We start from the raw sequence: 27,265 nt of genomic DNA, 5'->3' as shown, positions 1-27,265 counted from the left end.
TTTAATAGAGATGACCCATTTTACATTTTAATTTCTATTTTCATAAAGATTTCGGCGATTATGACGATAGTGACTGAATGACCAGATAGTGTTGGTTTGATTAGCTCCAAACTGCATGAATGCTAAGTTTGACAAGCACATAACTTTTACTGCATATATGAACAAAACAAAGTCACCCATTTACAAAAATGTTTAATTTATAAATTAGCACTTCTGCCATTTTGTGGAAGATGTGCGTTACAGCGAATTTTTATTGACACGGTTGATTACTTGCACTCTTTACTTAGTGAATTTAAACATGTGAGCAAAGACATTTCCTTTTTTCCGCCAATATGTTTATTAAGAGGCATATATACGAAAGTAGGTTCTAGTCCAATATTTAAGTCTAACCTTACGTGTAAGATGTTTGAAAAATAAACGCAAAACTTACACAAAAAATTTATGAATAAATAAATATAAGTCATACAAATTAGATTATCAAAAGGTTTCCCACACTTTTAAAGAATATTTGTCATATTTTCATTATTTATTAATTGTTGTCAAACGTAAAGACACCGTTCACATAAAACTGAATATTTGCATATAAAAGGGAGTTCCAGTAAAAGATGAGGACCACTTACATTTACATCTCTCCAGACATTAAGACACTGCTTGTGTTATTCGTAAATTAGAATATAATTTAGTAAATCAATAGTTTCCGACTAACTTGTGTTTCCTAAGGACTGAGACAAGGTAACGATGGATTTACAGATATCAACCTTTTATTCTCTTCTCAATACATCTGTCTCTCTCTTGTAGGTGCGTGGAGCTTATCATCAACGAGCAAATGCGAAAATACAGAGCTCGACTGAAGGACATCAGCAGTCTGGAGTTTGCGGAGAGCAAAGCCAAGAGCAGACTGACCCACATCCGCAAATCCATGGTAAGACCAGACTGAGGCTGCTGTCGGTGGTCTGGCGACAGGCTCCTCATTGTGCTGTAGGAGTTTGTATGAATTAACTCGTTGCCTGTTGTTGAGGCGGATCTTTTTCTCACTCATCACTTCAACGTGGACAGTGTTCAGCTCCACGAGCAGCTGGCATGGCTTTACACGGCCATGGCAGGAATTCATTCACATCTTTCATCGACAGATTGATTGTCTGGTTAAAAAACACTACTAAATGGGGATATTTTCCTTCATAAAACACAATAAGTCACGGAAACCTTCTGTACTCCTGTTGAAATCTTAATTGCAGGTGTTACATTCTTCACAATGTGCAACAGCCCTCGTTTTTATAAGAACATTTCTAACTTGGCTGAGTGAAACCTCTCAATTATTAATGCATGTTCCTACAGTATTCTCATCTTCTGAGAAAACGAACTGAGGGCAACTGATATACAGTGCCTGCCTACACTACCTACTTTAAAAGCATACACTCAAATTACTCAAATCATAAGTAAGAAATATGCAATCAAAATAAGAATAGACAAATTAAGAAAGGGAAAAATAACACAGCAGCAGCAGAAACACTGACATTGCACTCAGTACATATTAGGTATTATAACTAATATTACTGCTGTTGATGAAGTTATTTAAAAAAGACATCTGTTCTTCAAGGCATAAAAGAAATTTTGAAGAACATTAAAACTGAAGAAAAAAAAGTTGTGCCAGGTGCCAACGACCACAAAATAAACTCCAACAATGAAGGTTTTAAAACTCTACAAGACCAGAACCACAAGATAAAGGATGGACAAAGGATATGATTCATATTGTTTATGATATGGACACTGATATGGAGTGAACCTGGTGCTCTCTGTGGCATTTGGAGGGTTTCCCACTTTGCCTGGTCGGTAATCCAGCCTGGATTTTGACATTTTTAAAAGCTCAAATTTAGCTCTACTTTATCCAAATGTCCAGACGTCTTCTAACCTGCAAATCACCAGACACATGCTAACTTGATTAACTTCACCACTCCCGCTCCCTAACCTGTCCTTCCTTCCTTCCTCCCTCCCCCCTCCCCTCCTTCCAGAAACCAGTACTAATTGCCGTTAGGTTTATGAGCATTACCCGCACTGCCACCCCGGTATGTATGCCCCTCCCACTCCACGTCGCCCCCCTACCACCAGCCCTGTCCTGTCCATCAGTCCACTCATACCGTCCGTACCATCCGGTCACCGTGCTCATCGCGTCTGTGTGTTAAACAAGTCCTCCTCTACTGTAGGTGTCTGACTCCCTGTTTGTGTGTTTGTTATTGTTTAAATCCCTAAGGAGTTGTACATGTATTGTAGACTTGACGTCATCGCTGGCCGGGTTGTGTTTCTTGTCGGTTTGGGCTAAAGGGTGACTACAGTTACAATTAAAGGCCGCGAGACGGGATAAATTCTAGTACGGAGAACTGACCTGGGTTCTGTTGACTTTAAACATGACTTAAAGCTACAGTGTGTAATATTTAGAAGACATACATTGTCCATAACTATATATGTATAATCACCTGCAACAAAGAACCAATGTTTTTTCGTCAACTTTGAATGAGTTAAATATAGTAACATTAGGTGGACCCGACCTCCGTGTGAGTCGCCATGTTTGTAACGTCGTGTTGAATACGTTTGTTGCACAAAACGGTCCAGAATAGGTCGCATTCGCGTTCAATTTTCAGCGAAACCTGAAATGGAATTAGCGGTGCGCCACCATAAAGGGTCCCTTGTTGGGTGCTCAGTTTGGTTTACCACCAGATGCCGCCAGAAAAGTACAAAGATCACACACTGTAGCTTTAAGTTTTTGATGTTCTCAAATTTCATTTGATTTTTTTGTTGTTGTTGTTGTTTAAAGAAATGTACTGAACATGAAACTGTTAGGTGAATTATTTGCTTAGTTTAAAATTGCTTGAAGAGAACGCGTGCTTATCGTGACACTGTATAGAAAGCCTTTTTTATGCCAACTTTTGTGCGGAGCAGATTCCCCTGGGAACTTGACTCTGACTCTATCATGTCTCAAGACTACAGACTGACTTGCTTTTTGTTGATTCAGTCCCATTTCTGCTTGTCAGCAGACTACAGTATTGTGCTGACCATCAGCAGTAAACCAACATGGACTACAATACAACAACATCATTTTGTCTCGAAATGACTCTGCTGGTTAACTAATGACTCACTAATGACTCATTATAGACCTTCAGTATTCAAACACTTTAAGTTACACTATGGTCCATTAGGTGTCTCTCCTGCCGGAGTAAAATAATTTGTGCAAAGGAGGAAGGGAAACCAGGCTGAAAACACTGTAGCTACATACAGATTGAATTAGAAATGCCAGTGCTATCGAGCGCTTTGTCTTCGGTTAATGTTTGTTCGCGTTGAGCGCTCAAGAGAGAGCAACGCTAAGACTGTAGCACCACTGACCACTGCTTTCTGCTTCTGCCTCACAACTTATTAACATGCATCCTAACACAGCTAGACTTAAGGTAATGCCTGCATTATGTGCATGCATGGTGACATACAGCAGGCCTCACAGTTTCTAAGCGGTGGTGTTGTGAACTGTGGTCTAATACATCCTCTGTATAGTGAGTACTTGGTCCAAACGTCCAACTGTGCCTATAGCGAGTCCGCTGTCTGTGCTTCATCACTGTCCAAGTCAATAGCAAACCGATTGTTGTCGGTCGACCTCGTGCAACACGCTCTCATGCAGTGAAATTCTGTGTGTGAATCTGCAGAGTAAAGGCCGCGTTCGACAAAGCAGCACCCACACGCCTTCGCCTCCTCTAAGCCCCCGAGTGCCCCCCGAGGTGGATGGAGAGAGTGCAGGAGGAGGTGGATGTGGAGGAGGAGGAGGAGGAGGAGAGGATGCTGCTGCAGAGGCCGGGCTGAATGAGCAGCAGCAGCTGGCGATGCAGCAGGAGGAGCGAATCCTCACCGAGCAGATTGAGAGTCTGCAGAAAGAGAAGTACGACGGATTATTCAGATCGGGTGATGTTGGAAGGGCTTTTTATGTTGTTTGTTGTGCGACACAAGTGGGAAATAGTTTCTGCATGAGCTGCCAAAGCATCAAATGAAAAGAGGGCTTCACAGCCAGTCTGTTAATCCCCTTGTTGTTTGTAACTCATTACTTATCCGCTGTATGTTGAATCACTTTAGGGACACAGTTGAATGCAGTGATATACATGCTCTAAGGCTCAAATGTAAATTAGCTGATTCATATTAAGCAATACCCAAACTGTAATTTGCGTGTGTGTGTCTCTACAGGGAGGAGCTGACGTACGAGATGTTGATCTTGGAGCCGCGGGTGTCCGACGATGAGACTCCTGAATCCGAAGCCTCCATCGGGACGGCAGACAGCTTTGAAAATATTACCATGGAGACCAAAGGAGCCACCTGCGACCCTTCGGGTGTGTGTTTGTGGGTGTCGGTGTGGGTGTGGGTGGATGTGTGTTTGTATACTGTATTTCTGAATGCGAGGAAATGTCTCCTTCATTAGGTCCTTAGGTAGAGCTGGACAGTGTTTCCCCAGGTCACTTAGAATGAAGCCCTAAAAGCGACAGTTCATTGTCTGTCTCAAGAAAAGCTGTGAAGACACTATGTGAGAGCCAAGCTCCCCAAGTACCCAATGGCAGTTGCCATAGCAACCACAGTCATAAAGATATGATGAACCAGACCTCCAGTGGAGGGAGTGATAACACAGTAGGCCCTTCAGATATATACAATGTGACGTGGGTGAATGGGATTTAATGTGTGGGATTTTGTGCCCAGTTGAACCTTCACAAATGTGTACATGTACAGTATGGATGTGTGCTGTGGTCCCAAGGGGAATATTATCATTTGGCAAAACCAGCAATCAGTAATTATTGCTTTCATTTGTTTTTGAACAACATCATTTAATTATGGTCTATTTGTAATTAGATTTAATTTCAAAGTGGTCATCAAAGTAGTGTTGTCACTTGGTTTGATCAGAATATAAGAGGTAAGGTTATGCACAGATTGATCTGTTCTTTAGTTCTTTCAGATATGTATTCAGATATGTTAAAGGGGCGTCTCTACACAGTATATTCCCGACATAGTTAGAATGTGTCCTTTCTATTTTTTTTATAATGGGCCTTTAATCCCCCTCTGCCCCTGCTCTCCCCCCCCTCTCTCCACAGATTGCATCACGTATCGCTCCAGAAAGTCCGAGGCAAAGGGCAGACGAGCTCTGCGCCGCCAGCCGGACTCCCAGGACTCCGTGGATTCGACCTCCACCGTCTCCTCCTACCACCCGTCCTCCTCTCTGTCCTCCAACGCCTCCGGCTCTCCGTCCCCTCACTACCGGTTCCGCTCCGCCTCCTCCGGGCCGCTGCTCACCTCTTGCGGCTTGGGCGCCCCGTTGGGCGAGGCAGAGGCGGGTCACAGGGCCGGCAAGACCCAGCACAGGCTCCGGCTGAGCCGCAGCTCCCCGCGCGAGACCTCGGGAAGCCACCGGAGGGAGTCGGACTTCAGCTCGGGGCCACAGCAGCTGGTTCTGTACGGCAGCAACGAGTTCATGGTGTGAAGCCGGGGAGGGAAAGGAACGCCGGCCGGCCGCCGCCTGTTCACGAGCAGGAGGGGCGTGCGAGAGAGGGGAGGATGGAGATGTCCGGGTTGGACGAGGCTGGTTACGGGGTGAGCTTCATTCTCAGTGTCGCCTGCTGCCCCCTCCTCAGTTCCCACCCCCACCTCCTCCCCTGGTCCAGTCGAACCAGAAAGCTGTGGGAATAAAAGAAGACTGGCCATATTACACAGAGGGACAGAACAACAAAGATGGTCCAAGGAGAAAAAGACTAACAACTCATGTGAATAGCAGAAAGAGTGCAGTGAAAAGTGAGGTTGCCCCTGTGATCTCAGTGCTGTTTGACCCCTGCTGGAGCACCAGGGGTCGTAAGAGGACAGAAGAAGAGGAAGAAGGGAAGGACGAGTGGTGAGACACAGAAAACACCCACTCCCACAAAAAAGCCAAATCTTATTGTGCCCTGTCTTCATTTTTTAGCATGTGGTCAGGTGGTTCAACGCCGCCGCGAAGTAATGTAGCCATACTGACTGAACTGGCGGACATTTTGTCTGTAACCAGCGCCAAGCTAAGTCTGCGTTCTCTCGTTTACACAGGACACACCAGCCAAGAGGCTGCATGCTCCTTCATCACACTTTTTCCGACGTCAATTTGAAGAAACTGTACAGAAATGTGTCACAGCTATATGTTACATATTATTATTATTATTATTATTATTATTATTATTGTTATTATGTTACAGAGGAAAAATGTGTACATAGGAAGAAAGTCCAGTGCTGCTCCTGGGTCGTTCATGTTGATTTGTCTTTATGTCCTGTTCTCGTTTTACAAAAGTGAAGTGTCAGGAATTCAGGTTCCACTTTAGTTTCTTTGCTGGAATTGTCCAGTTTCTTGCCCTTAGGTTTTGTTTTGTTTTTTCCTTTTCCTGTTTCACAATGAACAGAGCCAGTTTGGGGCGTCCTTGGGTTATACTCTTTCGAAAACATAGAAGGAAAAGCTGTCAGTCTGTGCTACGTGCTGGGTGTCACGTGCACGTGAGCCGAGTTGTCAAATGCCAGTCAGCCGTAAAGTGTTTCGTTTCGACCTTCTTTCCCTGCCAGCTTTTTGTTTTTCCTTCTGTTTTATTCTGAAGCATCAGTGTTACGTGTCAGGACTTGAATATTTTTTTTAATATATTCTATTGCTGTGTTACACATTGGTGTTGTTATTGATATCAAAGATGTCCTTTTTTTGTCGTCAATATTGTTTAACGGTTTATTTTTGCTCAGATGAAAGCCATTTTTTCCTTTTCCTGTCTGTCCGTGTGTGTGTGTGTGTGTGTCCGTGTGTGTGTGTGTGTGTGTGTGTGTGTGTGTGTCTGTCCGTGTGTGTGTGTGTGTGTGTGTGTGTGTCTGTCCGTGTGTGTGTGTGTGTGTGTGTGTGTGTGTGTGTGTGTTTCTGAATGAATGAATGAGTGATCAATTCCTGCCACTGCATCAGCTCCCACTTTGTGCATGTGAAGTCCATATACACACACACACACACACACACACACACACACACACACACACACACACACGTTCCCCTAACGTATTATACCTATAAGGCTGGAAAATCTCTGCAGCCACCAAGGGACACTAAAACTAACTCAGACTTACCAAATATATTTCATTGTCCTGATTTCCCATTGCACCTTTGGAGAAACCTCTGCACCCACTGAATCACTCTGACCGTCCATGTTGTCCCCTGAGCCAACAACAACAACAACAACAACAACAAAACTTTCTTCCTCTTCTTGTCATTTCACAAACACAAGTGTAGCTCTTCCTTCCTCTTCTCTCTCGGCTCCTGCTGTGAAAAGTAGCATTTAATCTGCCTGTTAACCAGACGAACAAGTAGCACCGGACTCGGACCGTCCTTTTGTTTCTGCATAACCCTACTCTCCCGCTGTCTTTTGTCCATATCGTGTCAGTGTGTAATATTCACTTCTATGGGCAAACTCAGTAGCTTAACAGGAATGATGTCTCCGTACTAAAGCCGCAGTATCCCTCCTTGCTTGCTGCGTCTGTGCTCAGACACTCGCGGGGGCGACTTCTGCGCCGACCTCTCAACCGACACCATCAGTGTTAGTCGACGTTTCCTTGAAGCTGGAAGGTCTCAGTGAAGACCGCGCCGGTCTCGGTTTTAATGCAGATGTCGAGACCTGCAATGTGGTGTCCTTTTTATGACATTAGCTGTCAACCTGTTTAGAAGAGAGAGAGAGAAACCTGTTTCAGAGAGGAGGTGAAAGGACAAAACTGATCCCTAGTCAAATATCTCTAAGCTGGCATTTGAAGGGATGGTATTTGTACATGTCCGTGGTGTCTTATATGGCATTCTGCAAAAAAGAAAAGAAAAAAGAAATGAAAAAAAAAAAAGTGAATGTACCTGTCACTGGAAGGCATGCTCTGCTTTCTCCGGTTGTTTTTGTTCCTCTTTTATACACAGTGTATGTACTATTTATGACCATGCTTTCGGAGTGTACATTGATTTAAAAGATTCTGTTATAAAAGGTGTTATAAAAGGATATATTATCCTGTGTACGGTTCATTATCTACTATTAATCATGGCAACATTTTTATCAGGCCGCAACTGGTCTGTTAGGGGGGGGGGGGGGGACAAGCGCTGTGTCTCTCTGTCTGCGCCACTCTGGACACGGTTGTGTATAGGTGCAATTTGTGTTATATTTCTTTTTTTTAATGATACAAACATGTCTATGGTTGTAAGAAGAGAAAAAAAGACTTTATGGGGGGAGAATTCATCTGCTTATTAAAAAAAAGCAAAACTGCAGCCAAACACGGTAGAGTTGTGTCATATTTTGCCCGACAGAAATGTGTACTTGACTTTGACATACTGTCACATTTATTTTTTGCATCTTCTTTGGGGGAAACGCACGCACGTTGGTTTAAGTTTAAGTTTTCAAGGCCACTTATTTGCATACACCGTTTCTGGCCAAAATACACGGTGTGTATCCTCGAGGCCTCAAAAAACATGTTGACTCCAACATGCCACACAGAGTACACCGCATTCTTGAATGGCACCATTGGAAAGGGCTGAGCTGTTGAAGATGGTCGAGTGTGGTACCTGCCACGCCACCGGGTTTATCTGCCCAAGAAGCAGAAGCTCAGGGTGGCATTTGATTGTGGAGCCTCCTCTCGTCTGAAACCTCTCGTCTGAATGATCCGCTGCTGCAGGGACCAAATTCAGACGAGAGGTTTCAGACGAGAGGAGGTCGCCGTCGTGGCGTAGAAGCGACGTTCCGCCAAGTGACGGTGCCAGATGAAGACTCCGGCCTTTTCCAGTTCCTCCGGTGGAGCCTCGGGCGACATCAGTCAGGACATGGTGGAGTGTTCAGTGCGACGTCGTCCGTAAAATGTGCAGAAGACAACGGACGTCGGTCCAACATTCAAGCTCCACAACTTCTATGTGGGCGCGACTGTCTTAAATCAGGCCACTCGGAGGAACGGGCAGTGTCACTGTACCGCACCCTGCCAGATGTATGAGGAAAGGGTGGATTCAGGCCAACCGATTGGGCCAGCAACCGCAGGGCTGTGCGGTTTGCCATACCAGGAGAGGAGATTCGATTTGATTTCATTTGATCTCTTCGTTTGGATGGGGATGCCCTACCGATAGCAAGAGTTAGAGCAGTTCACTGATGTACCCAGTCAGACAGCACAGGGCACCCACCAGGAGAAACATCCCGTCCATCGTGAGGTCTTACGTCGGTGGAGGACAGCACAGCTTTTAACCTTGCTTTCAGAAAAGCAACATACAGGGAAGGAGGTGGTCTGTTGGTCCTTTGGCCGACATCGGACACGTCGGGGCGAATTTTCAACCGACCTGGTGAAACACTCCCCTCATTCTCCCTTCAGCTTTCTACTTATCATATTAGAAGGAACACAGGCGTCTCCCCTGAGCACTCATTCCAGAACATGCTCACTTGTCCTCGGACAATGCAACAACCGTCCCCGAGAACATTCCAGGGTATAGAGAGCCCGCTACAACCCCGAGCAGGTGACATGGGCAGTCATCCACTACGGAATAGCGCCGTCAGGCTATTCACCTGGGCCCTGTATCTTTCTCCTGTAAGAAAACTCGTGATTTACCACCTGTCAAATGAATACTTGTTGTTTTTATCTGTTTACGCCGGAGACCTGGGGGAGATTTAATAAACAAAATATTTTTTTACATCAAACAAAGCTCGACTGACCAAAGTAATCAGCTGAATGTATGACACCAGTACACGTGTCTTCCAGTTTGAAAAGCATGGAAGCACAACGTTGATGTATCCAGTGTGGAGGGTTTGGCAGCTTTCCTTAACGATCTGACGTGGAAGCATCCTCAATGTTATTACTAGTGTATTTATGCATTTTGCTGTTTTAAGTTTTAAATTCATTGATTCTTAGCCAATAGGAACGCCCCAGCCCCCCTTCCCGTCGTGCACCGGGGCACGATTGAAAGTGAAGGAACAGCGGGGAAGATTCCACCGCCGCTGCGCTTTTGTTTCCCAGCTGCGACGCGTTCACGGACCGCCCGTAAAAAAAACAAAAAAAAAAAACCGGGCAGGGATTGAGAAGAAATGGAAACACAAGGCATGAACGCGGAGTTTCTTTTCCCGCAAAGTGAAAGTCCACGTTCAGGTTATCGCTTTCTTTTTTGGCGAACTGACAGTGAATCAGCTGTCACCACCGGATGCGCTGGTGAAACCTACTGAGGTTATATCAGCTGACCCGACTCCGTCTGTCGCAGGACGCAGCTGACACCGCATCCTGCTGCATCACGGTGAGCTTCCACTTCACTGGCACTTCTCACCCCCAGAACTCTGTTAAACTCTTCATTTCGCACCTAAAAACACCGACACGACGTGTCTCTTATCTCTCTGGGGTCACTTGCTATGTACCAGGGCCCCGAGATTTGAATGAATTATGTTTTATTTTATTTCTATTTTATTTTCACTGCTTTTATTTGTGCTTGGTTAATTGTACATTGTGCTGTTTTTATTACTTGTATAACTATTGCTGTGTAAAACATTGTGTGACTTGTGTCTGTGAAAAGCGCTATAGAAATAAACTTATTGTTATAATTGTTATAATGTTATTATTATTGTCTTAAATCCTGCAGATGTCTGTCAACAAAACCATTGTTTTCTTCGACCTGGAGACAACTGGATTAGGTAAGTGCTCATCGGTCAAAATGACCGTTTATTTGCCTCGTTTGAACAGCCGGTGTCACAATAAGCACATTTAAAGAATATTTGCCCAAATATTACACGTATTTTTAGAGTAGATTCTTATTTTTGAATTTTCAAGTTTTATTTTTCATCTTAGAAATGGTATATCTCAGCACACGGTCCACTTACTGGAATTTTCCAGTACTTTTCCAGAGCTTTCAGCCACTTGTTGTTGCCTCTAGCACTGGGAATGTTTGCATCAAACTCATTGTTTTAACCATTGTACCGTTATGTAGGTCTGTGTTCAGACCATTTACTCTAGTAAAAGTAGTAATACCACAGTGTATAAACATTTTGTTACAAGTAAAAGTCCTGCTGCTGGTAAAGGTGGAGCTGATTTCAAAAGCTTTATATACTACTACTGGGAAGCTTCATCTACAATATCATATTGTTACTTCAGATTAATGTGATGAAATAACAAGTTTAAGTGGAGTTAGAAGGTAGTGTAAAAACAACATGCAAAGTATTTTTAGAATATTTAGATAATGACTTTGTTATGTTGAATTGTAAAACTCTTTTTAATATGAACATTTTGATGATGGATGAATATTTCATTTGAAAATTATTTTTTATGATCCTTTTTTATTTGCCCATTAAAATATAAAATAATGAATTACTTTTGTAATGTGCCCAATTCATTTTTTTAGATCAACAAATACATTTGTAAACAAATGTATGAATGCTTAAATTTTGGTATATAATTCATCATTAACTATTGAAGTGCTTTGCTACTATTTCTGTGACGCTTGTGGTCCTCCGTAACATCGTACTGTTGATAGAACTCTGAGAAGGGAAGCCACAACAATGAGCAGTTTGCTGATGAAAAGATGTCATCATTTTCATGAGTGTAATTTATATTCATTCATTTCAGAAACCGACTTGTGTGACATCATCCAGTTGGCCGCTGTCTGTGGAGAGAAGGTCTTCAATGTCTACGCCCTCCCCTCCCGCGCCATGACCGAGAGCGCCAAGCGGGTCACAGGCTTCACCGTCGGCGATGGCGTCCTGTCTCTCCGCGGGAAACGCATGCACACCACTCCCATCATGGAGGCTCTTACCTCCTTCATCGCCTTCCTCCGCTCCTTCCCCTGCCCCGTGCTGCTGGCGGCCCACAGCGCGTGGCGGTTTGATGCGCCCGTGCTCACCAGAGTGCTGCGGAAATGCCACCTGCTGCGGGAGTTCCAGGAGGTGGTGTCCGGGTTTCTCGATACCTTCCCGCTGAGCAAGAAGCTCTATCCGTACCTCTCCAAGCATTCCCAGGAGTATATGGTCAGGCACTTCCTTAAAAGTACCTACGAAGCCCACAACGCTGTGGAGGACGCGAGGATGCTGCAGGAGCTGTACACAAGCTGGAATCCGAGTATAAAGAACATCTCGAGCTGTATAAGTCCCACCCGAAGGTTTGGGTAAAGCTTCAGGAACTCTACAACTGCAACTTTCTTCACAGGAAGAACTGTGATTGAAAGGAAAATGAGAGGAAAATGAAATCTCTTGTGATCACACAAATAATGCACGCTACTCTCCAAACTCAATAAAATGTTCTTTCAATTTGATTTGTAGCTTTGTTTCAGTCACATGTAACGTTTTGTACTCTCTCCAGTTAATAGTGGCAGTGTCCACACATGCCATTAAAGGTCTTTACTCTGTGAAATTGTATGGTCTCAACCTCACTTTGTTTATTGCCTTGGGTTATGGTATGTTGAGATTTGGCGCTATCGCTAAATTTAATTTAATTTAATCCTTTCTCCACACCCAGATGCCTCACCCAGATGTTGTGTTTTGTTTACGGAGCATGTTGGCAGATTTATTACCCCAAAACAGCTCCACTTTCATACTGTGTGTTGTTTAAGATTAGATTTTTATTCTTAATCCCGTAAAAGAGGTGGGTAGATTTTAAACATGCTGTATGAGCAAAATCAGCCTCAAGATTTTTCACAACTACAGGGGAAATCATTGGAGAAAATTCATAAAAATCACAAAATCAGGAATACAAAGGGACTCAGATGGCAACAGAAGTGCCTAGAAGGTGTGATAATTGTCAATGTGGAGGTTACTAGTACTGATTCAGTAGGGTGATTTTTTAAATATTTTGCTCTATATAAAATTCATAAAATAAAAATTAACAGGTATTCAAATTTTGTTTCAGAGGTTAAATTAATAAAATATTTAGTTACCTTGAGTAAAACCATAGACATTATAAAATATAAAATTGGCTGGGAAAAAAGGCCAATGGGAAAGGGCCTGATGCCTGTATTCTCTGGAGTCACCAGCAGAGGGCGACTTCACTGGTTGCAAAGTGAAGTGAGTTCCTATGGAAGTCTATGAGAAAATGACTCTTCTCAATTGATTTATAACGCCAGTAAATTCATTTTCCTGAGGAGTTTATGGCTCAATCTGTAGTTCCAGGTCTTGTCCAATACAGCACGATGTTCATTTAGTTAATGATGGTCTCATTTCGAGTAAAATAACACGATAAAGCACCGTATACGTTGTGGTGTGTGATTGACAAGTAGTCCGTCCAATCGGTGCATGGTTGAGGCTGTACCCTAATCCTACATCCGGTCGCCGTGTTCGTCTTTTTTATTTTGTTAATGTTTGTGGCTTCCGGTCGGTGCTGTCCGTGGCAGGTGTTTAAAAAACGTGGAGGGAAAGTTTTCACGGAGGAGAGGACATGTAGCGACACGTAGCTCGGTCGCTCTTTAGCGTGGTTTATTTGACAAACTGTCGCAGTCAGGTCTGTATGACGTGTGGCAGACTTGTCGTGATGCACCAGTCCGACGGGGCCGAAGAAGAGCGTCGCCAGCCGCTGGTCTTCTTCGACCTGGAGACGACGGGACTGGGTACGAGGTGCACTGACCTACACTGTGGACTATGGACCTTGAACGGCCCCTCGTAGATCACAGTCGTCGACATGTAGGACAAATAAGTTCGCCGGATTCACGATCAGCAGCTCACGTTTGCTTCGCGCCGCTGGACGCTCTGATAACCGACCGATGAGTCACCGCAACGCGGAAGTCAAACTTAAAAAAAACCGTGATGACGCACATGCGGGTTCTGCTGTCCTTCTTTTTGTTTTCGTTTTCTTCATAAAGTGTACGTCACATTTAAACCAAGAAAAGAAACCGATCACGTGATGTTAGGGCCGCAGCCAACGATGGTTTTCATTATCGATTAATCGATTAGTTGTCTGGTCCATAAAATGTCGATCGTGTTTCCCCCAACCCCAAAGATGTTTTTTTTATTTTTTTTTTATAAAAACTACTTGAACCAATAATCTATTATAAAAATAGTTGGCGATAATCAACCTAGTAGTCGATTATTGATCGATTAAACGATTAACTGATGCAGCTCAAATGTGTGTGTTGAGATCTAACCGTGTTTGACCCAGTCAGGACCCTGACTGGGTCAAACCCAGAGAGAGATTAAACTTAACTAGTTACTTTTCCCCCTCTCATACCGCAAAACGTATTAAAGAGCACTGAAATTATTCTGGTCCGAAAATGGCCTCGGGATATTAAAAATATTTATTTCACAAATGTAGACTCCGAAGTTAATGGGAAAATGCAATGACAGATCTTTTTGCTGTGGGACCGTCCGTTGCTTATATGAGTCCAGGTTGTGTTACTTAAATCGTGAGGAATTATTATTGTATATATAAAGCCGGACGTTTCTGAAATTGTCTAATATTCTTGTAAACAGGCATGAATTCTTGAACCATAATTCTTGAACCTAATTCTGTGAACCTGCAGGAATCCTGTTAGTCAGTAAAAGTTGGATAGGTTCAGTTTTCCTGCTTGTGGAAGACAAAGGGCTCAAAGCCCAGATGTTTCAGTCAGACAAAACGTGTCTGTTAAAGGGTTCCGCCCTGACTAGATATGTGACTGCTTTTTCTTGATATAGAATCTATAAAATTCCTAAAAGGTAATAGAAACTCCAGGTACACGTTCCAAGACACTTCACGAATTGTCATTTTACAGTGATAGAATATTTTTGCTTTATTGTTGCTCCACTGTGATAAAGTATCTTGAGTTGTCACGTACAGGGACATTCTTGTGTGGTTATTTTGTCCATTAGGAATTTCTGTTGTGAACGTAGCACCCTGCAATCATTTCATCCAAATGTTCACATTTACTGCTCTAACACTTAGTAACTGCGAAGGTCTGTCCAGGAAAAAAAATCCCCTGAAGCTCAGTTTTATTTCACCAGGTCAGAGTTGTGACATCATCCAGCTGGCCGCGGTGAGCGGAGGCCACTCGCTCAACCTCTACGTCATCCCTCGGTGTCGAATGCAGCGGGGAGCAGCCAGAGTGACGGGCTTCAGGGTCCGCAGGCAGAAGCTGTACCTCCACCGCCAGCTTGTCCTCACCAACTCCCTGCGAGAAGTCCTGGTCTCCTTCATCGCTTTCCTTCAAATGCTCGGACGGCCACTCGTCATTGGCCACAACTCTCGTCGCTTCGACTGCCGCCTGCTGGCTCGAGCTCTCGACGAACTGGACCTCAGGGCGGAGTTTGAGTCGTCGATCTCGGGCTGCGTCGACACTCTGCCGCTGGCCCGTGAGATGCTGAAGAGCCGCTGCCTCCAGAGTTTTCGGCAGGAGAGTCTGGTGAAGGAGCTGTTGGGTGTGGACTACAAGGCCCATGATGCTCTGGAGGATGTGCGGGCGTTGCAGGCTCTCTATAGTGTGCTTCAGCCCACACCAGAGTTGGTTTGGAGGCACATTTTTACTCTGGACACCATGGAGCGCAAGGCAGCAGTGACAGCTGCCAAAGCTAAAGTGCCCAGTGAGATGTCAGGACAGCGCCCCCTGCTGGAGCTCTTCAGACAGACAGTGCGAGTAACGGAGAGCAAAGCAGAGGGCAATGATGACAAACTTAAAGGATCATAAAATGTTATAAATTATTATCAGACTGAGTCTAAACAAATTAAGTTCATTGCCCATGTTCTCCCAGTTCAAACAGTGCAGAACCCGCCAGCTTCCTCCAGATGTTTATGTTGGAACATGAAAGATCGTTCGGACCTTCTTCAAACGTGCTGATCTTCTTTTGTGAGGCAAAAAGGAAATAACAAGAAAACTCCAACAACAGTTTGTGAAAGCCTTTGAAAGGCAAGGGAAGAGGACAAACACGACACATCCTCATCCCTGTGCAGCACTTTCATCTTAGCCTAACATGGCCTTTAGTTCTGTTAGATGGACAAAGCCAATGAAAGAAGTGTTTCAAATCAGTATAAAAAAAAATCGATATGCCAAAAACTTCCACTTTTATTCGTTGTGGAAATTGTGCTAATTTGCCTTACATACTGTACATTATTTAATCTTTGAAAAGAAGGATGTTTGTTCTGTTTTGAGGTGTTTTGAAGAATTGTTTTATTGGAGGTAAATAAATTTGCTAATAAATGTATTTATACACTGTCCCAAATTATATACAATTTTTTTAAATACTACCATACGATTTCTCAAATATCAAACAATTTCAGAGTAAACACTAACTTTGACCAGCCCCAGTGTCAGGTTTAGCTTAGCCAAGTCTTCCAGTTAACTCTGTAAACTTCGTAGAGGAGGCTTTTTTACGGTTTAAACAACAAAACAGTACAGACCAAACAAACAAAAGGGTTCAGACAGTTGAGTAACGGAACAAGGCTTTATTAAACCACTTTTACATACACGTTCTCCGCTGTCCCATGCTACAGTATCACCATATTCCAAAATGCTAAACCATGCTCTCACTAGAGACTTTTCCTATGAATTTCCCAATAATTAAACTAACGCACTGGCCTTCAGATTTGTGTGCATTTGAAAGACATTGGTTAAAAGTGTGTGGGGGGGGGGAACTAAAACTAAAAGAATAAACTCTGTGCAAAGTCTTAAAGGTATTAAAACTAAACGGTGACTTACAATAATATCAGTAATAAAGACGGGTTAAATTAAAGGATGACATTCAAAATCACTTTTTTCATACTGTGATCCCGTCAAGACCTTCACTAAATTAAAACAGTTTGAAAAGATGGCAAATGGTTTGTTTAAGTTGTTAAAAGATATGGAAGAATGATTATGAGGTAATGGTTTTTAATCAAAGAGCTGCAGTAATTTTGAAGTATTAACACATTCCATTTTTTCCACCAAACAGTATTATCACAAACAAATAACAAAGTTTAATGCATCTAAATTGGGGACAAGCATGGAGATCAACCCACAACACTATCGTGGTCAGGTAGAAGGTAAAAGCTAGATCCCGACCGATATGGATTTTTGGGAGTACAAGATTCCTGATACAGATACATTGGCCGATATATATATTTTTAAATCTGTCAATGATTCTTAAGATGTCGTTATCAAACCTTAATGACAAAGACATGTCATTGAGGCTTGATACTTTAGTTAAACCATCAACTTTATCATAATTTAACTATAAATTGAGAACACAAATACAACCAAATACATAGAACTTATAATAAACATTTATGTTTACATAAAAATGTAAACATAAATGCACATTTAAAGGCTCAAATCAGTTGGCCAATAATATCGGTCGGGCTCTAGTAAAAGCTTCAGCAGGGTCGGCTCAATACGTTTGCACCAGACTGAACCAATCAAGTTGAAATATTGTACCAACGTGGTGGAAAGTGGTCACCACAAAAGATTATATCGTGGAGACGAACCTGTCCCTCATTGATTTCATAATGTACAGGTAACATATTCAGGGATGTTCTCTCTCGGTATATGATGTCTCGCTGGTGGATCAATACAAACTTTCGAAAACATACAAAGTCTGAAAAGTTTGGATTCAAATACTCAAAAGTTTGTTCCGATAATACAAAATGGACTGCAGCATTTTTCTCGTACAAACATACAATATGTGGATTTGTGTAAATGGGCTCTGGTCAAAAAAATGTTTTAAGTATGCAGCAAGCAGCAGTAGTGCATTTTTTTTGTCATACAGTTTCAATCAGTATGCATTCCTGATTCTCATGATGTCATGCTTCATGAGAGAGTGGCCCCTTATTAATCTGTCTGACTGTTCACTACTTTGATGATACGTTCCCAGGCCAATAACATGCGCTGGTCACAGTTAACAGCTGTAATACTCAGCAGGGCTCGAGTCCAGTGTGTTGTAAATAAAACATGCACAGGCATCTCAGTAGTATTACACTATATATTGTCAACTCTCGATATATGAATGTTTTCTTCCCCCTCCCAATGGTTTCTATTTACTTGTTCAAGCTAAAGTTAAAATGATAAAATAGGAAGACGACATCCAGGCCATACAACCACCATGCTCAGTCATTGGCGAGGTGGTACTGTAGTTGTACAAAGCAGCGAGTGGTGTTGAGCTGCACCAGTCTAAACGTATCCCCTCCCCTGCTTTTCCAAATACTGTCTGTCAGTGAGTGTTATCCTTACGCCAGACCTAAAAAAGGAAGTGTACAGCTGTAAGTGTACTTGGAGTAAGAAGTAAAACACTCAGGAACACTGACTGACCAATGAAAAAAGTAACCAAGAGGTCTGTTTATTAGTGGTACTAGAGATTTAATTCATAATCCTATGAGTAATGTTTCCCCTACTAACGTGCACTGATGTTTCCAAGGTCAAGACGTTTCATACTCAACATTTGATCACTTGAACTTCATCATAAACAATCAGGTTCTTCGTCGGTGACCTGATGAGGGTCAAGTGATCTAAACCGCGTCATGTGTACTTTATATGTATTGTATACAGGGTTCTGTTCAGGGTTGCAGACTCACTTTATTAGGTACACTTGTCTTTAACCTAAGCAGTCTCATGGTCAAATTATGTCTTTTTAGAAATCAACTGTTACACTGTCACACGTTTCTATTATTATGTCCATCTCATTTATCAATGAAGGAAGACTAAATAGCAGAAACATTTCTCTGCATTATGCATTACAGCTCAACAGCACCACAGACTGCATCTTCTACACTGACCTATGAGTTGAATCAACAGCTCTCTAAAACAGTTTCAACATGTGTTTCATGCAATTTATTCCAGTATTGTTTTGGACTGCATTAGTCCTATCTAGGTGTACCTAATAAAGTGACACCTGACTATATTTTACTGCTCTTCTTTTGTTCAGCACTTTTGAGCACCTAAGAAGAATTTGTGACATGTGCATCTTTTTCTGTTGAGGATGCAAAGTTGCAATAAAGTTGCACCAGCACATGTAAAAAAATAAATTAAAAAAAGATCAGTTAAAATCCAGCAGCAATGGATCACTGCTGGATTTTAAAGCTCAAGAAGTCTGTCGCTGGTATAAAGGGGGTGACACAGCAGTCTGCACGCTGAGTTTGGGTTAAAAGTGGAGCAGCAGGCACAGACGGGCATCTGAAAGATCCTTCACATACTACCTACTAAAAAGTGCACATAAGTCACACACAGCCGCAGACTCACAACTACAGGAGGCAGCAGGCTCGGAACATGTTCATCCCCGACGGGGAGGTGACGTGCAGGGAGACGCTCTCGTTGGCCGAGACAAACAGGACGGTGCCCCGCCTCAGCGTGACGTCGGAGAGAGCGGCAACGGAGGTCGCCGTGGCGTCGCCTTCGATGACCAGGAGGATGCTGGCGCTGTCAACTGGGGCCACGTTGTACTGCTTCGCTGCTGCTGGGACCTGGAGGAAGGATGGCACAGAAAAGGATGTCATGTCTGTATATAAAAGATTGTACTGATAATACAATTTATAAAAATATATCATTCTACATGTTGCCCTGTGTGAAAATGACTACATTTTTAAACAGAATTAGATATTGAGAAGATGATTCATGATCACAGAAGACTGTTTTGATCTAGTCTGTCCGACATTATGACGCCACAGAATGGAACCTGCAGGTGTAACAAGCAACATTGTCTACTGTTATGTAAACTGGTTTAGTACGACTGTTCACGGGGGCTGTCCCTGCAACTACCAGTCAGAAAGTGTGTTGTAAAAAAAAAAAGGTCTGCCAGGACAAATTATGGCATGGAACAGTAGGAAATGGTGGACAAATAAATAAGGTGTAAATAAAAACTAATGAGGGCTCAGTTCCATTTAAACCTAGTTCACACTACACGACTTTTAGACCAATTTGCCACTCGCAGACAAATTTTGGAACTCACCGTCAAAAGCCCCAGATCGGAGCCAAATCGCCAATTGCTAATTGTGAACTTTCCAGAAACGCGATTTGAGAGGCTCTTCAAGCGGTCGCCTCCTGCCACTAGATTTCTAGCAGGCTAAATATGTAGACAAATCTGAGACAACTACAGCCAAATCAGATCGTAGGATTACAGTGTTGTTGGGGGTTTCTACTGGTCAAAGATTGGTTTGGGTGTAGTGTGAACCCACAACGACTGCAAGACTCCCGATCACAAGAGAGCTCGACGTGCAGTGTGAACTGCACAGTGATCCGACGACTTTGAAAAGTCGTGTCGTCTGAACTTGGTATTAGCTGCTTCAGTTTCAGCGTCGACGGTTCTGTACATGCCTGTTCGCTCACACAGTAATGACTCACTGGTACACTCATGTCCTATTTACACTCTGCATTAAAATGTGTCTTGGGTGATCAGATTGCGATCGGATAGAGCTTGACCACAGGAAAGTACGGGTGTGAATGCACCCAAGACGCACTGAGGACGGACTGTGATCACGTTGAACACAAGTGTAAATATGCAATATTGCATTATCAATCCACATACAACAACTACATGGGCAGAAATAATAACTTTAACTCACTTTATTCAAGACTACTGAAGACGGATCGAAGACGAGACTCATTGGAAGCAAGGAAACAACAATACAGAGTCATGGATGGATGCCATCTAATTCTATTCATCTATTTTTGGGGGGACCTGTGTTGTGTAATTCAATTCAATTCAATTCAATTCAATTTTATTTGTATAGTGAGCTGGACAGTGATCGGATCTGAATGGGTTCAGACATATTAATACCAGGGGTAAATGCAATAAGGTTAAAATCAGATCAGTTGTTCAGTCAATAATACATTTTAATGTCAGGTTAAAATACATTCTTAAAACTGAGAGCCATCGTTAATGTTATTTTATAAACAGCTGTAATTTTCCTGCTGTGAAAATGCGACGATGTAAGATGCATTGGAGTTTGGCCAACTATCAGACTTTGAGATTTAAAAAGATTTATATCTCTCTCTTCTTGTCAAACACCTTCTTCTTCTTAATCTGAAATCTTTCCATTTTGTTTTGAGACATGACATCCACTACACAACTGGTGGGTTTTACTCTTTGCATCGCCTCTCATTTGATTTTAATTCTGGGGTCATCCGGTTGGCTGAACTTTCCTACCTGTATCCTCATGACGGTGAAGTCTGGCACCGGGGGGTCGTACAGAGACACGCAGGGGTCTGAAGCGTCCTGGACACAGGGGAAGAGTTTGGACGCGGAGGGGGCAGGGCTGTAGTTCAGCATTTCACACAGCGTGTTGACGTCGATGTATTTGGGCGTGAGACCGGCCCTCACGGTATTGTCGGAGCAGGCCATGCACTCGATACAGTCTGGATGAATGGATAGACGAAAAGGGGAAATCATGTTTTAAATAAAAAGAGTGGGCAGTCAGCTCTCCTTCAAATGGAAAACTCAAAGGTCAGACACTCTGACAATGTCGGATACTATCGGACCAGGAGTAATTTTCTCACCTCAACTCGCCTTATCTACTTTTACAGTTAGGAGATTTCACAGAATGCTTTTTGACATTTGTGTGAACTTGCAGTCAACTGCAGGATTAATATGTGGATGGATGGAGGAAGAAACCCCCCCCAAAATAAATACTAAACACATAAACAACATATCTTACAGCTACACATATTTCAGTCTTTAGAGATAAGCGACTGCCACCAAAATACAATTATATTGAAAAAAATGAGTTATTTTATGCTTTGGAAATCCATGATGTGTCTTCATTGACATTACTTGATTACCAAACCTCAAGAATAGTTTTTTGTTTTTTTTGGACAAAAGAATCTAATCACATTCTATAATCTAGTAATAGACGCAGAGAAACTGAAAAATAAATTCTACTTTAATTGGAATTCTGTATTTTCTGTATTGTCAGCAAATCCTGACGATAAAAAAGTATTGATCCAACTAACCAGTTTTCTCTTTGTATCCACAGCCTGATGTTTATTGTTGCTTTGTGCCATATAGCTTCAAGAACCATTAAAAACAAATGAATTACTGACAATGTAATTAATTTTTGATGCAATCTCACACACACCATGTTTGTATTGATCTGCAGCTTAATGCAGTATCCAAAAAATGTTCTAATTAAACCAGCCGTCTTAGGAAACTACTGAGTCTATTTTAAAAAGATACATATACATATGTGTGTGTCTGTGTGTTTAGAGACACTGATGCACTAATACATGTTATACATACTTTTCATGGGGTTGGTTGACAACAAGAAACATACAGAATAATGTCTGCCTCATCCTTCAATACTTGTCCTGCTGCTTCCCTGTCATACAGAAGCAAAGCAGGGACACTGGAGTGTCAACAGTGTAGAGATTCAGACACATTTCTACTTCATGGATTTATTCTAATCTGGTCTGGATACGACCCAGTGCACTAATTCTCATGAATGTAAAACAAAGGGCACCAGCTGACCTCCATAAAGATAAGCATGAGGCTCATTGGCTCCCAGGAACATGGCCTGGCCAGGATCCAGGACCACATGGTTGAGGAAGTAGATGGAAAAGCAGCCAATGTCTCCAGGATACTGGGAGTGGAGACGGAGCAACAGGTCGCCGTTGCTGCTCGACGTGTCCTTCCCTGCGGCACCTGCACAGGTCAAACGTCCATTAGTGGGATGGTGTCGGTAAAATATGTTAAGAACGCGCAGAATGTCTACACAATTTGTGATTTGGGGTTACGGTATATGAATAAAATTGACATGGCAGTATTTCACACAGGAGTAAACACTGAACTGTATCAAACAGAGATATTTCTGTGTAACAGTTTTTGTATGTAGGACTACATCTTTCCTTTTCAAACAGGTGAAATACTCACTCTCTAACACGCTCGCATCTGATACCAGATTTTTGACTATTGTTGAAGATTATTGCCACATATTGAGCAATCCTCTCAAGGTCATGTCAGCATGTTGCAAACAATCACTGCAAATCCCAAATTCCTCATTCTGAATTCTAAAAGGTATTCTAAAGAGAAAATGTATTTGTTAAGTGCTGATTATGAGCCAGCACTGACTTAGCCCAATAAAACACAAAAATTCTCCTTAGTGTTCTGCAAATGAGCCCTTTCCTCGGTGCCCTCACCATCTTCAGTAACTCTCTTCACCAGCATGTTGAGTTGGTCCACGAACACCTTCTTCTCACAGTGCATCATCCTGGTGAAGCACTTCTTCAGAGCCTGGCTCGTACGGACTGCATCTCCCATGCTGCATCGCAGCTCTTCTGCTGCCGCGTTGCCCACCAGAGTGTGGAACTCTGGGACACCTAATAGATGCGCACACACACATGCACAAGGCTTTGAATGAAATATTTACCCAGTGTATTTTACCTCAAATCTCTCCATTTGATTTAATATACTGTATAATCATGGATTTGACATCACCACACTGCGTCATCTATTTTTGCTCTTGCTCAAAATCAATCCATAATCCTCTAAGCCCCCTGTGGGACTTTGGGGCTCACATTTAAGGAATGCCAGGGTCTCCTCCACCGGCCTGAAGCCACAGAGGCCCTGGAAGCGGGTGAGAGCAATGGCCATCTCCGGCTTGTGGTTGTTGTCTGGATAGTGCTGCGGAAACTGAGCATGGAGACGAGCGGCTAACTCCTGGGCAAACCATAATGAGAGAGAAAATGTCAATGGTGATAAAGTCCAAAACCAACTGTGCTAAATACTGTGGCTTACAGTACGCTGAAAATATTAGCATGCCAGCAGTTTGTCCTAAAACTATTCAAACCCTGTTGAACCCATTATTACTAACCATGGATGAAGATTTCTGCACAGCACTATGTTGCGAACAGATAGGATAGAACTTTACAACCCCACTTGTTACAGCAGCAGAAAGAAATAGCAAAAATATAAAATAAAAATACAGGGAAAAACTTTTTTAAAAAAAGCTATAAACAGCAGCAGTGCTAAAATGCCCCTTCACCTATGTTAAATGGCCTAGGTTCAAAATAAACATTTCAGGAGACAACAATACCAAAAATCCATGGGCTGAATTATTTTTTAATGAAAATGAACTTCTCATTTTCAGCAACTATACTGGTGAATAACACAAACATACTATTACTTTACTATACTATACTATAATAAGTATATACTATACTAATGGTTCAGTCAAAGATCGGAGTGTGTTATGATCGTAGTGACCAATGTACCCGTGACTTATAGCTCCTCTGTAGCCACAAAAGCATTACTGTATATACATTTCTTTAAATATATGCAGTAGTTCTTCACTAACACTTGTAAATACACTTTGATGTGTAAAATTGAGGCACTTCCCCTCTAAGGTCTGGAGGTCTCAGTTGGTAGGAGCTCACTACAGTTTGTGTGTATATAGAATACTTAATTAATTCATGAGATACTGCTGATAACATACAATTCTCTACTCAAAAACTGTTGTATATGTATTTATTTCCCAATTGCAGCATTTGAACACTGTGTAGGTGTGTGTTTGTGAACTCACCCTGTTGGGGTGGGCCTGTATGGACAGAGCTGTATTGACAGAGAGGACTTTGAAGAGGAAGGGCAGCTGACCATGAAAGGTGTCCTTAACCTTGGAGCCCAGGCAGGCGGGGAAGTGGGCGATCCACTCGCCCAGTGTGGTCTGTGCAATCCTGTTGTCCTTGATCTGAGCATCGCCTTTTGGGTGGGCGCCCATCCACAACTGGAACAAGACAGCGTTACCGTCAAGTGAACGTGTCATGTCAATTCATCCATTATTTTATTTTTTTAGAATATCCTTGTGCAGGTGCTCGTGGATACAGACAGAAACTACGGCAGTTTCTGTAACCTGTCCTGTGCTGCATGTGACATTCTCATTACTATTCCAGTGACAGAAATATAGTGTTACTGATACTGTTTTTTATACATTACACAGATTATTTACAGTAAGTATGTTCAGTTTTGTCCCATTGTAATTATATGTTTCTGCTTGTTGAATAAAACCTGTCATAAAGAGTAATGACAGTCGCGTTTCCTCTTGTGTTAAACTCCAATCTATTCATCGAAGAACACTGCAGCCAGGGCAGCTGAACAAATGTACAGACAAAAACAAGCGTCACAATCATTTCTTTACGTGTCACACAGACATGCTGAATAATGTAGCGCAGACATCCATACCACCCTCTGTACATGACCATGAAAGCCAATCTGACAACCCATAGCACGTGACATTAATGTGGCTTGTGGTACAGTGCATGAAAATGTACACACTACCATGACCTGAACTGATGACCTTCACGACAAACCACGCAGAGCTAGTGTGGCTAAATAAAGACAGACACATGACAGACATGAGAACGAGCCTCTCAGCCGAGTTACCGAGGAACAACAGCACATTTTTTTAAACCCTGAAAAATGTACTAGTTTCATGCTGCAAATCTGTTTTGTCAAATTTAGGCGGAATGCTGCTGCTGCAATAACGTGAAAGCAACCTATCAAATAGTTAAACTTACGCCACCGGAATTATTATTTGGTCCAACTCTGGCATTGCAGCACACCCAGTTACAGTGTACAGTTCTGATACACCTTAACCAATGAGTGATGAGTGACTTGAATATCCACTCATTTGTCAGTAATCTCCAATGAATACAATGTGCATCAGTATATCGGGGGTTGAGTGTCCTTAGGAGACATGAGCCAGTACCTTACCTCTGCATAGGGCTTGCCGTCCTCTATGACAGCGAGTGGGTCTCCTCCAGTCACCAGCTTGGCCACCTCGCTGTCCAGGCCATTTTTCCCCCATGCATAATTTTGCACAGCACAGGTCAGGGGAAACACTGAGGAGGGGAACAACCTTTTAGTGTGTGAACTCTTAGTACAGACAAGGTGCAACCATTAGCTGATTAATTGGAATTAATTGTCAACTATTTTGATTAATCGAAGAAATCCTTTTGCAGAGCAAACGTGCTGGTCACAGCCTCACAAATGTTCGCGCTTTGAATCTTTTCTTAGTCATATGTGATTGTAAAATTGAACTTCCTTGGGTTGGGACAAAACATTAAAACATGAACCCTGGCACATTTGCACCTTGATGTTACCATGTTCCTCTGCACACTACTGGTAACTGATTGTAGTACTGCAATATTTCCACTATTAATATTCATGTAAATTCTTTATATTTATGGTTCTTATTCTCTATATTTTTTTGTGTATATATTGTATATATTTTGTGTGCTGTGTGAAACGTCCTGCTGTTACACCGGAATTTCCCAGCTTGGATTAAAAAAGTATCTATCTATCTATCTATACACATACACACACACACACACACACACACACACACACACACACACACACAGAAACATACAGACAGACAGACACACAAACACACACAGAGACAGAAACACACACACACACACCCACACCCACACACACACACAGATAGACAGACAGACAGACACACACAGACACACACAGACAGACAGACAGACAGACAGACAGACAGACACCCACACACACACACACACACACACAGATAGACAGACAGACAGACAGACACACACAGAGACAGACAGACAGACAGACACCCACACACACCCACACACCTCCCAGGAGATGCTCTCTGCTCCATGCCGCATTATTCGTCTGGACTAAACGGAACTGTTTTTGTGAGGGGCGTGGCTCGTCTAGAGAGTTAGTCACAACCAGCCGCAGTCTGTCTAGATCTAAATGTCCTCATTATGAAATCTGCAAATCAGGGACATACAGATTCCGCCGGCGACGCACTTCACTTCCCCGTGTCACTGAGCACCGGTGTTCCCAGCTGACTACAAGTCGGTGCACTGACACAGAAACACACGAAGCAGTGAGCAGGTTCACACGTGCGGCATACGGCAGCGCGTCTGTCCGCCGCTTGTAAAAAAAAACAACACGAATTGTACATTCAAACACGCGCGTGTAGCTGTCGACGCTAAGTACGTGACGTACATTGATGCTCGCCGACACCGAACCGCTCGTTCGCAGTCGTCGCGTCGGAGAAAAAAAACCTTCCTCCTCCGCCGCCGTGTGCGGCGGATACAAAACCCTCAGCGCCACCGGCCGACTGCACGTAACGTCGTCGGGAGGGATGAAACGAGACAGTAACGAAGGAGACAACCTCACTCACCTCTCACTTCCTCCATTTCTGCGACGTCGGCTCGGCTGTCAGACCGTTGCTGACGTCACCTCGCGGCTCGCCCTATTGAACGACGGCATTTTTTCTTCTTCTCTCCAACTTAAACACGACGTCCATTCATGAGAATTCTCATTTTCACATTTTCAGGAAGTAATTTGATATATACGCCTTTTTTTAATTATCTGGCTTATTGTTTTATCCC

General features: G+C 42.8%; 3 protein-coding genes across 17 annotated transcripts in view; 2 read left to right on the top strand and 1 right to left on the bottom strand.

Moving 5' to 3' along the window:
* LOC118314679 (unconventional myosin-IXAa-like) overlaps positions 1 to 12,390 on the top strand; it is a 138,706-nt gene extending 126,316 nt beyond the window's left edge. For 11 of the 14 annotated variants that reach the window (XM_047333550.1, XM_047333557.1, XM_047333549.1 and 8 more), the window contains 7 exons: positions 799 to 922; positions 2,010 to 2,063; positions 3,687 to 3,916; positions 4,216 to 4,358; positions 5,109 to 10,288; positions 10,628 to 10,679; positions 11,608 to 12,390. In XM_047333550.1, coding sequence (XP_047189506.1) covers positions 799 to 922; positions 2,010 to 2,063; positions 3,687 to 3,916; positions 4,216 to 4,358; positions 5,109 to 5,494 — 937 coding nt within the window. In that variant the 3' untranslated portion in view covers positions 5,495 to 10,288; positions 10,628 to 10,679; positions 11,608 to 12,390. The remainder of the gene's footprint in view (positions 1 to 798; positions 923 to 2,009; positions 2,064 to 3,686; positions 3,917 to 4,215; positions 4,359 to 5,108; positions 10,289 to 10,627; positions 10,680 to 11,607) is intronic. The other 3 variants (XM_047333558.1, XM_047333553.1, XM_047333551.1) reach the window with 1 other exon arrangement.
* Positions 12,391 to 13,314: 924 nt separating this feature from the next.
* Positions 13,315 to 16,149, top strand: trex4 (three prime repair exonuclease 4). Its single transcript, XM_035641253.2, has 2 exons — positions 13,315 to 13,576; positions 14,943 to 16,149. Exons 1-2 carry the CDS (start codon positions 13,477 to 13,479, stop codon positions 15,620 to 15,622), a joined length of 780 nt encoding a protein of 259 aa, XP_035497146.1. The 5' UTR covers positions 13,315 to 13,476; the 3' UTR covers positions 15,623 to 16,149.
* Positions 16,150 to 16,362: 213 nt separating this feature from the next.
* Positions 16,363 to 27,190, bottom strand: mpi (mannose phosphate isomerase). Of its 2 annotated transcripts, none has more exons than XM_035641251.2 (8): positions 27,055 to 27,190; positions 25,599 to 25,726; positions 24,412 to 24,612; positions 23,408 to 23,549; positions 23,030 to 23,209; positions 22,362 to 22,535; positions 21,045 to 21,253; positions 16,363 to 19,362 (listed from the first exon to the last, which is right to left on the bottom strand). In XM_035641251.2, exons 1-8 carry the CDS (start codon positions 27,068 to 27,070, stop codon positions 19,144 to 19,146), a joined length of 1,269 nt encoding a protein of 422 aa, XP_035497144.1. In that variant the 5' UTR covers positions 27,071 to 27,190; the 3' UTR covers positions 16,363 to 19,143. The 2 variants fall into 2 exon arrangements, with proteins under 2 accessions (XP_035497144.1, XP_035497145.1); XM_035641252.2 differs by lacking the exon at positions 27,055 to 27,190 and adding an exon at positions 26,877 to 27,010.
* Between the last annotated feature and the right edge of the window lie 75 nt (positions 27,191 to 27,265).

The sequence above is a fragment of the Scophthalmus maximus genome, chromosome 7, assembly GCF_022379125.1.
Source record: "Scophthalmus maximus strain ysfricsl-2021 chromosome 7, ASM2237912v1, whole genome shotgun sequence".
NCBI lineage: Eukaryota > Metazoa > Chordata > Actinopteri > Pleuronectiformes > Scophthalmidae > Scophthalmus > Scophthalmus maximus.
This window is presented reverse-complemented; position numbering and strand designations above follow the sequence as displayed.

Bases quoted from the DNA above. Each gene is read 5' to 3' on its own strand.
- trex4 (XM_035641253.2), top strand. From the start codon at position 13,477: ATGACGTGTGGCAGACTTGTCGTGATGCACCAGTCCGACGGGGCCGAA. The intron at 13,577-14,942 runs GTACGAGGTGCA...TTATTTCACCAG, and splicing joins CCTGGAGACGACGGGACTGG to GTCAGAGTTGTGACATCATC.
- mpi (XM_035641251.2), bottom strand. The intron at 24,613-25,598 runs GTAAGGTACTGG...GTCTTGTTCCAG, and splicing joins ACGGCAAGCCCTATGCAGAG to TTGTGGATGGGCGCCCACCC. The intron at 19,363-21,044 runs GTAGGAAAGTTC...TCCTTCCTCCAG, and splicing joins TCACCGTCATGAGGATACAG to GTCCCAGCAGCAGCGAAGCA.